An 11,446-nucleotide genomic window follows, 5' to 3' on the forward strand; every position below is an offset into this window, starting at 1 on the left:
AACCTGGCATTTAAACATTAGAATGGAACAATATAAATCTTCAAAACTTTATCTGATCTATATGTCTACATCTGTATTTTTCTTTTAGCATATGCTTGAACAGAAGTAATTTGAACATCAAAATACACGATTCGAATAACAGTTGGAACTCTACTCTACCCACAAGACGTGAAAAGACAATATAACTTATCAATGTATTTGTAAAAAGTCGAAAATAATTGAAATCACATATATTCCTGATCAGCATGACAAGACAAAAAGTTTAAATGACACCCGCCTATCTCATAACATTCTAATCTTTTAAAACTTAAGTTAAACGTATGAAAGTGTGCACACTAGGAAGTGTACTAGGAATGGCCGAGTGTACATCACGGAACCATCACCACTTATCTGTACAGATGGTCAAGTACATACTGATAGCTCCCTTTCAGAGGTACAAGGTCGCCTATCCACGTTACAACACAACAATAAAAATGGATGAAAGTAATTTATTTGTAAAAATAATTTATTTTTCAAATAAAAAAATAGTGTTAAAATACGTACGATTATAATTTTTTGGAAACAATTGTGTCTGAAAGATATTGAAACTTCGACAAAGTTAGAGATAAGTTTTTAATAATTTTTAATAAATAAAAATAACAATAACCAAAACCATAATTTTTTTAAATATTATTTAATTAAAAAATTTATAGGGAGTGGTCAACAACTTCGTTTTTTAAACTTGAACATTACCTCTTATTTATTTTTTAACCACAAACTGCTAACTTTAGATCTGGTAGCCTTGTCGGCTAAATCAGGCAATTATATACTTTAACATTGGTTTAATTATGATCAGATTAAAATCCATAACTATATAATTGTAATAGATAAATCAATTAATTTATTGTGTGAATAATTTTATTGCTATTTATTTCAATTTTTACACTAAAGAAAAGTATTAGCAATATCTCTATTACATATGTACTACTAATATGTGTACCTTTTAACTCCTCCCAAATATTTTACATAAAATTATTGTATCTCGTGCGGATCTGCTGCAATTTATGTACAAATATTTAATCAATCAGTTTTTAACATTAAGTTTTCACACAAAATATTTATAAAAAAAACACCACACTATAATATATAAGAAATGGAAATTAATTCATCAATTTCTTTCTTTTAATTTCGTTTTCATTCTTTGCTTTTGTAGTGAATATTTTTTTTTTTACTTTATTTGCTTTTTATTGCCAAAAACCGAAAACACTGAAACGAAAACGGCAAATCAACATAAGAGCGAATACCGTCCCAAGCAGGGGGGATACAAACGTACGCGACGACGATATTGGAGTAGCGGAATGTGAAAAAAAATTTCAACTAATATCCACACAATAATACAATTAAAATAAGTAACATATTTGCATGTAAAAATGTAAAAATATACAGAGCGTGCAAAAAAACAAAAAAAAATATAAATATATTAATATTTTAAATACTTTTGCACTCGTTTTATATATTAATGAAAACTTATTAAAATATTTTTACACATAGCATGAAAAAAAAAACTTTTTCTTCTAACTAAACAAAGAAAAGAAAACTGATGATGAACCCGGTACGTATAAAACACAATGAGAGAGAGCGAGAGTAAACAAAAGCAGACACACAGAGCAAAGGTAATAGAACGTAATCTCTCTTATTTGGCGATTAGGTAATTTTTAAAAAACTATTTTTTAAGTATTAGTCTTATTTTTTATTTTTAACGAAAATTTAATATTTACACATAAATATAAAAATACACAAAATTAAAAATTATATGTGGTTTCTTGCATTCCACTACTTTTTTTAATTCATCAATAGCACTCACACATAGTAAATGTGCTCATAAAATCGATATTCTAAAAATAATTAAATTTACTTTAAAGCGTACACTTCTTTTATATTTGAACACTTTTTTTTGTGATAATATATTAATTATATATATTTTTTCTAAAATTTATGTAACACTTGAAATAATTACAATATAATTCCAATTTTAATTTTTCCAATAACGAAAGCACAAAAAGGAGAATGAAAATCTCCTCTAATGGCTGACGAGAAAGCTGTACATGCTTCTCAAACGTTCACATAAGACTGAACGAATACACTGCACGAAAGAAAAACTAAAAAAGAATTCGATTGAAGTCGGCACTTGGAACGATGAACGAAAGCAGAAAAGACAAATTATTTTTTTTTTTTTTATTATAAATAAGTGTTCATACTCGCAAAACGAAAAGGGCTCACGCAACGCTGGAGCAGAGTTGTTAGTTGAATTTCGTTTTATACAATATTTGTGTAATGTGTTATCGAAATTACACATTTAGACAATTTATCAGAAATATTTTATTTAAGTAAATTATTTATTTAAAATAGATTTGCGTTTTTATACTAAAATGTTGTTTATTATTTTGTTAGTGACTAATTTGTAAAACGACTAATTGGAACATATTTGTATTCCCTCGTTTATTCCTTTTATAAAAAAAAGATAACATTTTATGCGAACTTTATCTTTGTTATATATTTTAATATTTATATATTAAAAAAAGCTATAGTATGTGTAAAACAATGACAGATGCTTTCAAGTTAAAGAGGTTAGGGTGTTATAATAAATGCATTACATTTTTACTTAAATCAAATCGCATTGACAGTGATTTAGAATTGATTTAAATGTTATATAAAAAATAGTTTTATTATTATTATTTTAGGGATACTATACATAGAATTGATTTAAATGTTATATAACAAATAGTTTTATTATTATTATTAAAGGGATACTATACATCGCAACTAATAAACCAAACCAGATTGTGCTAACATCAATGTCTTAACCTACTATTTGCTATATTGATTTTTAATCTTATATAAGTTTAAGCTATCAAAATATTTTATTTTATAATAATATATTTAAAATAACACATATGTAGAATTCTTAAGATGCAATTATTTGTAAATTTATAATTTTTTTATACAAGTAACAAAAAAATAATCTTTATCATTAATGTATTTCTATGACATATATACCCATGTCTTTACTATCCAAATTTTAACTGATTTTTAAGCTAATATAACTTATTATATATTGTACTAACACTTTTTTTAATTTTTTATTGTTTAAAACAAGTTTAATCAAAATTCTTTTCTTTTATAGTTTTAAAGGATATTTAAAATATTTCTACAGAAGTGTTTTCAGAAACTTATTAAAGATGTTAGCTAGCACTATAAGCATGCAATATATATAAAACATTATATATAACTTAATTATGGCATGCTTGTTTGGGTATATTTAAGTAATTAAGAGAATGTTAAAATTAATATTAATATTAACTCACAAATAAATAAATATTTCGTAGTTGTAAAAATACAGCACTTACATCGACATAAGTACAGCACTTATATCGAATGTACCATTTTCAATGCCTTTACCTAATAACAGTGTCGCCAAAGAAAGACAAATTGAGGTTTTGAGTTTAATATCCTAATTTTTTGATGATCTTGAATTCTGATATATTTTTTCATTTATTGCAAAAAGAAATGTTTAATATATTTTTTAACAGGTATTTAAAATTATATTTCAATTTGCATATTATTTTTTTTTAATTAAAATATAAACAAAATCTATATCGACACATTCATAAAATGGTCATATGGGATTTCGTTCAAAAATAATTGACACAAGAAATGATTAATAGCTAGAAATTAAATGTGCAGTAAAAATAAATATAATAAATTATGTAATAGAAATGATATCAATTAATAATTTAATTACCAATATTATTAACATTTTTAATATTAATAAAAATAAATTTTACTATAAATTACACGTTATATATAAGAGAATTACATAGTGAGAGATGATATAAATAAAAGTGAAAACGAAAATCCAATTAATATGAATACACACTGAAAATTTAGTATAAAAATTTTTGGAGAGAAGAAGAAGCACATAGAATGAGAGTTCGAAGCATGGTGACACAAAATATTTTGCCCATTTGAAAGTCATGAGGCAATAAAAAAAAGACATTTATGAATAAGCAGTTTATTTAGTCTTTTTAAATATATTTATTAATATTGTTTTATTGATAAAAATAGTATATAATTTATGAATATAATTATTATATTTTTTTGCTTATATTGTGTTAGTGCTGCAAGCTGTGGCTGTGGGTACAATGAAAATATTTACACTTTGCAAAGTATGGCATAATTTACACAAAATCACTAATTAAAAGCAAAATCACAGCAGAGGCAGAAATAAATGTCCAACAAACCAGCGAGAGTTAAATACAGAAAATGAGTACCGATTACGTATTGAGAAAGTAGGTGAGAGCATATTAAACGAAGATTCTGCCGCACAGCATAGCACAGCACAGCAAAGCAAATCTACATTCAACATCTGGACTAAATTGAATGGTTAGTTGGGTGGTGATGGGGTTACGATACAACTATGACATTAATGTCTGGTAAGATGAATCAAAATTTATTTTTATGCCTTTTTTGTTATAAGCTTTATTGCAAAATATTTCTAAAAATATGTTTAATATAGATATTAGCATTTAAAATTTATTATTATAAAATATTTTAGCTATGTATTCATATTTATTTTTCGGTTATTTTGATTTTGTGATTTTGACTTTATATACTATCAAGGTCTTCTCTGATAAGTGTTCATGTTTTGTTTTGTTTTTTATGTTAATCGGTCAATGTACTAATAAAATAGTTGTTTTTATTATTGGTAATCTATTTAAATCTATATAGTCTATAGTGTTTCATCAACATTAATAGAATATTATTTTATTTATTCAAATTTGGTAAGAATGTACCAGGATTTTGGAACTAGGTATGGAATATAAAAATATTTGTTCTTTTTTCGATTTTTTCGATAAATTATAAACTTTTATTTCTATGATTACATTCTAGTATATATCTTACAATTGCAATACTATAACCCTGTAATGCAGTGTCGATCGTACAGAATAGTTGACTTTACGAAATATGGTTTTGAATAAATTAGAAATGCAGTTCAGGCGTTCAATATGCTTCCAGAAATAACACCAAGACTAGAAGTACATTGGTTTTCTAAAATTTAATTGTTAATTATTAAATATCTTATGGTTATTACCAGTGGTATTGGCCTAAGAATTAACAAAAAAAAAACAAAATCACTCACAATCGAAAAGGATAGGTCTCTTATAAAACTATAAAATCGTTGACAGGTTTTGTTATCTCCTCAGAGTTGTGTCGAAAGAAGATAAGTGAAGGAGTGGCGTATAGTTAAGCGTTAGCACGTATAGGAAAAATTTGACATGTAGCCATAAAAAACAAACTTATTCAGATTTAAATCGAAGTAGTTCGAGACGAATAGTTTTGACATAAACTTCCAATAAGTGAATATGGTATAAAATGCCATCTGGTCAATAACTATCTCTTAATGTGATTTACTTAACGTTCACAAGCGTACAGATTGTCAAAAATCAAGGTTACAAGCTTCGAAACTAAAAGATTTATACTACATTTAGATGTATTTAATAATATGAGTGGATATTAAATTGTAAATGTAGGTAACATTTTTTAAGATTATCTACTAAGATTATTTTTATAGTTTCATCATTATTAAAACTATTTTTATATAGCTTATAATATGAATGTTACAGTTTTTTATGAAGGTCTTAGGGACAATTATTCATAAAATTTTCTGACTTTATTCCTATTTAAGTCATTTTTGGGTCTTAAGTTACAGTTGCAAAATTGATTCTTATTCCATATCTTAGGGTTAAGCAGTAAAATGTACAAGATTGCACAAACGACTGAGGATGGAATGAAAAGGATGATTCATAAAATGAGTTGGAGATTTAACAAAATATTCTATGATTACTTTTACATCTTGCGTTCATGAAGCAAATAAAGGTCCAGTAATGACTAATTAACACATGAAGAATCGTTGTTAGCAGTACGGATAATAATCTTTATAATAATTAATATTAAAATTTAAATTAATTTAATCTGATATATTGAATATATAATATCCATTAGGTTTTATTTTTAATAACACTTAAACTTTTTCATCGAGTTATTTCATCAAAAAACACATATCTTTTGCCTTTTTTATTTGCAACCAAAACGGACTATTCCCAATGCATTTATATATTCACACATTGAAAATAATTTTATAAACATAAATATATTTGCTAAATTCATAATAAATTTAATGACAATAAAATGGAAATTAATTTTATCGGGCACCTTCTGCATTGGAATTACAGCCTTTTGGTGAGAGATGAGTGTGAGGTTAAGATTATAGAAATTTCACTAAACGATATCCTTACCTTTCATTCTGAAGAATCAATCGCAAAAATCATTAATTCTAAACACTATTTATATAAAGTTGATATCTTATTAGTTTTAAGCACATAAAAAATTTAATTACGTTAGTTTATTCTCTTTTGCACGCGTATGTGTCAAAATCAAGCAAAAAAATTTTTCTGAGTTTTCTGAATTTATTGACAATTTATTCCTTATTCGCACAAATTTCGTTTATATTATTTTGCCATTTACCAACTACAAAAACTTTTTGTTTTCAGCCTTTGTTATACATTTATATCAAAAATTTTGTTATATATTGTGTATTATAAACAAATAAATACATTTATTCATAAGATTAATAATATTTTGGCTTCTATTAAATGCATGTATTGAATTTTCTTTTGTTTCTTGATATATAAAAACACTTACTAACTTGTTATAACTTTGATAAATTTGATTTCTACTTTAAATTGATCACTTAGAACTTTATATTTTTTTAACAATATATATAATAAATGCGACGACAATGATGTTAATAATTCTATTCGTTTTACGCAGTTGATTACTTTTCAGAAGTGGTTACTTTTTCATGATGTATTAAGAAATGCCAAGAGAAAACAAAATGCACTTACAGTGCTGCCATATCACTGTATACAGTGCTTGCGTTTATTACATATGTGGGGTAGTGTATTTCTGTTAATATTGACAAAATTATATCATTATGTTTTTGAAACTGTTACTAGATTAATACTATCGTAATTAATACAAGATTCGTTTTTTAATTTTAGCTGTTAATTGTTGTTGCTTTCATTGCGAAATGATATTTTTGATAGCTAAAATTCCAAACAAAACTCTTGTGTAAATCCAGTATAACTCGACAAATATGCAGTAATGTGTCACACATACAAAATATGCTAACTAGAATTGATCATTTGTATGGAAGTGTAGTGTATGTGTAATACTTTTGTACAATTTACGAAACCATGAACTATGAAAATTGTTCCATATAACTTATTTTAATAAAGCATATGTTTAAATCACCAATTGTTTGTTGCATTAAACAAAAGATGAAACTATTCATTTTATAGATGAAAATCCTTTAATATATTATCCGTTATAATAGATTTTGAACTTTTTGACCGTTCGTTGTGTCGTAGCAGTTTCAGTTTGTTTCGCATCAGTGCTCCTTTACACAAGCCAAACTATTTTTGTTGTGTTGTTTTATGTTTATTTTCCGTTGTGATTCAAGCGAACGAGGAACAAAGCGAAAATTAGAAAAGACCATGAATAATTTCTTCTGAAGTAGAAATTTTACAACGCGAAAATTTAATATATTTAATACAAATTTAATACGAATTAAATATTGTAAAAGGGAACATATGTTGCAACGAAATTAGAAATAAAAAAAATCGAAAAACGAAGTGTTTTATTCGTAAATTTGAAGTGGAAGAGATACAAAAGAAATAAAAGAGAAACTCCCTTTAAAATATTACAGAAAATTTAAAAATTGCATAAATTATAAACATAATGTCGTCTTTATCAGCATCTGCTGAAAATGTGTCAAGTGCTATGGATTCGCACTCACAAGGTGCTGCTGGTTCGTCTGAGGGCGGTTCTTCGATGTGTCTTGAACTGGCACTAGAGGGCGAGCGATTGTGCAAAGCAGGTGATTGCAGAGCAGGAGTGGCATTTTTTCAAGCTGCCATACAAGCTGGCACAAATGATCTGCGTACGTTATCTGCAATTTACTCACAACTAGGAAATGCATACTTTTATCTTGGAGACTATTCAAAAGCAATGCAATATCATAAACTAGATTTAACCTTAGCCCGTTCAATGAATGATAAGTTAGGCGAAGCAAAGTCATCTGGAAATTTGGGAAATACTTTAAAGGTTAGTTAAAAGTTAAAAAATACTTTAAATTATTTATTGAACATTTATATTAAATAAATATTTACAGGTAATGGGTCGTTTTGATGAAGCTGCTATATGTTGTGAGCGTCATTTAACATTGGCGCGTCAGTTAGGCGATAAATTGTCAGAAGGTCGAGCGCTTTACAATTTGGGCAATGTTTATCATGCGAAAGGTAAACATATGGGTCAAAGAAATCCTGGTGACTTTGGCGATGATGTAAAGGAAGCATTAACAAAAGCTGTTGATTTCTATCAAGAAAATTTGAAATTGATGCGAGATCTAGGAGATAGGGGAGCTCAAGGACGTGCTTGCGGCAATTTAGGAAACACATATTATTTATTAGGTACTTTTTTTGTAATATTGTATTCATATATTTATGTTTATCTACAAATAATGAAAATATATTTGCAGGTGATTTTCAAGCTGCTATAGAACATCATCAGGAACGTTTACGTATTGCACGTGAATTTGGTGATAAAGCTGCTGAAAGACGTGCAAATAGTAACTTAGGCAATTCTCATATCTTTCTTGGACAATTTGAATCCGCAGCAGACCATTATAAGCGTACATTGGCGCTTGCCATTGAGTTAGGTGAACATGAAGTAGAAGCGCAATCATGTTATAGTCTTGGCAACACTTACACATTATTGCGCGAGTTTGCAACTGCTATCGATTTTCATCATCGACACTTAGCAATAGCACAGGAACTGGGAGACAGAGTAGGTGAGGCACGCGCATGTTGGTCATTAGGCAATGCGCACTCCGCAATTGGTAATCATGAAAAAGCCTTACAGTTCGCCGATGCGCATTTGCAGCTGGCTAAAGAACTACAAGATCCGGTTGGAGAGAGCACAGCACGTGTAAATATATCTGATTTACGCAAACTACTTGGCTTGCCAGAAGTAGAACACTCTCCAATTGACACTCGTTCAAGTAATTCTGATTTATCGAATGCTGGACACCAATCAGATTGTTCAGAAAGCTCCCAAGGACGTATGGTAAGTACATTTATAATGCAATAATAATTTTCTGGAATGTACAATTTTTTTATAAATAAATTTATAGATACGTGTACGCCGTCAGAGTATGGAACAATTAGATCTTATTAAAATAACGCCAGATGGCAAACGTGCACAAACACAGGATGATAAACATGTTCAAAAACCACCAACGGTAAAAGGTAAAGCACAAGATGATGATTTCTTTGAAATGCTTTCTCGATCACAATCAAAACGCATGGATGATCAACGTTGCTCTATAAAAATTACTAAAAACCCTTCAGTGAATGCAATTTCAACAGCTTTAGGTGCCACAAGAAAACCGTTAACACAACAAAACTCTCAAAATTCAACAGGTAGTGGGGAACTAACAGGAAGTGGTGCATTGCCAGGATTAAAAAACACTACTGGTAGTGGTGGATCAACATCTGGTCACGGACATCTATCAAGAAGTGCTACTACGACACAACAGCCAGATGATGCATTCTTAGATATGCTAATGCGTTGTCAAAGTTCACGTCTAGAAGAACAACGTTCAGAATTACCACGTTCCAATATAACAGAAGATGCGGAAGCTGCTGCACCAACACGTTCACGTTCAGCACGAGCTGGAAATAGTAGTGCTGGTGGTACTACAGTGCCAGATGAAGATTTCTTTTCGTTGATCATGAAAGTTCAAAGTGGCCGTATGGAAGATCAAAGAGCTGCTATACCTTTTAATACACGTCCAGCTGCCAATGGAACAGTCGGCAGTGGTGCTAACTCACAAAGCAATGCAAATGCTAAGTAAAAAGTTTGAATTGTTCACTTTTATATATATTTTTATATTTATATAATAATTTATTTGTTTTTTATACATACAGTAGTTGTCCAATATAATGAATATGTAATTTAACGAACTGCAAAGTTTTGTCATTAATGAATACATAACTCGTATTTGAATATAAAGGATAATTTCACATCAAATACACCTATATTTTTCGTTTTAATGAATGGGCTGTTCAAAAAACCGACTACTGTATATAAAAACACTGTTTCTACCAATACACAAACATCGTAAATTGTACCAAAACTCTTCCAATGCATATTTTATTATTATATACGTATTTTTACAACAAATATTGTATTTACAAATATTAGTCATTTTAATATGTTATGATATTAAGCTAAAAAAATTCTATATACAATATATATAGATTTAAAATTTATATAATAAACTTTTTCCTTAGATTAGGTAATGTCTATTTCAAAACAAAAAAAAAATACTATTGAATTTGTTACAATAACAAAAAGGAAACTTACCAAATGTTTGCATTTTTAAAATTAAAATCAATAAATAAAACAATAATGTCCATATTTTGCATTTAACACATTAAATCTACAAATCATATAGTTTAAATTATTAAAACAAATAAAAAATATTATAAAATAAGAAGTCGCATTATATATGAGTATCTTCTTCAAGCTAAGTTGCCAGAACAATTTAAAAGTTTAAATGCAAAAATAAAAATAATGACTTTTGATTTAAAATATAAAAAAACCTCTGGCTGGTTATAACATAAAGAAAATATTTTCAAAATTATCCATATCATTATGGCGAAATGTTTGAAGTCTTTATAATTCTTTAAACTTTGTAACTTCAACAATTTTAAATGAAATAAGCAATATGTATTATTTTTTTTTTAAATCAAAATGCTGAAAATATGAAATATTTTTATATAAAATAGAAAATATGACAGAACAATGGTTGATAAAATCACTGTGCAACTTTTCCATGTTCTATGCAATAGATAACTTTTTTCCATACTTTTTTACTATTTCATCTTAGGAATTAGGAAAGATTTTGAAATTATATAAAAATGTTTTATATAATAAAATGTTATATAATAAAACCCTGATTGGAGAACTAAAGTATTAAATTTATTAAAATTAATAAAAAGCGAGTTATTTGCACATTTGGCAAAACCGAAATGTTTATGCACTTAAAAAAAAAATTTAAAATAAAATATATTATATTTAATATATAAGAATTTGTATTAATAGAGTTATCGTGTTTCTAAATACGTAATACTTGCAATAATATATATAAAATATATGAAAACCAAATCCTACTCGACTATATAAATAATTTCATGTGGTTTTGCTCATTAAATTGTACATTTTTAATTCGGAAATTATGATAATTAATTCGAAATTGATTTTAATTTAAAACCAAATAGTT

At 27.3% G+C, this 11,446-nt stretch overlaps 1 protein-coding gene across 2 annotated transcripts; it reads left to right on the top strand.

The window, feature by feature from the left end:
* The first annotated feature begins 7,460 nt into the window (after positions 1 to 7,460).
* Positions 7,461 to 10,332, top strand: LOC119680430 (G-protein-signaling modulator 2). Of its 2 annotated transcripts, none has more exons than XM_038093238.1 (5): positions 7,461 to 8,205; positions 8,273 to 8,570; positions 8,639 to 9,225; positions 9,293 to 10,011; positions 10,089 to 10,332. In XM_038093238.1, exons 1-5 carry the CDS (start codon positions 7,840 to 7,842, stop codon positions 10,102 to 10,104), a joined length of 1,986 nt encoding a protein of 661 aa, XP_037949166.1. In that variant the 5' UTR covers positions 7,461 to 7,839; the 3' UTR covers positions 10,105 to 10,332. The 2 variants fall into 2 exon arrangements, with proteins under 2 accessions (XP_037949166.1, XP_037949167.1); XM_038093239.1 differs by having other exon boundaries at positions 10,092 to 10,332.
* Positions 10,333 to 11,446: the final 1,114 nt, after the last annotated feature.

This window comes from Teleopsis dalmanni, chromosome 2, assembly GCF_002237135.1.
Source record: "Teleopsis dalmanni isolate 2A chromosome 2, ASM223713v2, whole genome shotgun sequence".
NCBI classification, from domain to species: domain Eukaryota; kingdom Metazoa; phylum Arthropoda; class Insecta; order Diptera; family Diopsidae; genus Teleopsis; species Teleopsis dalmanni.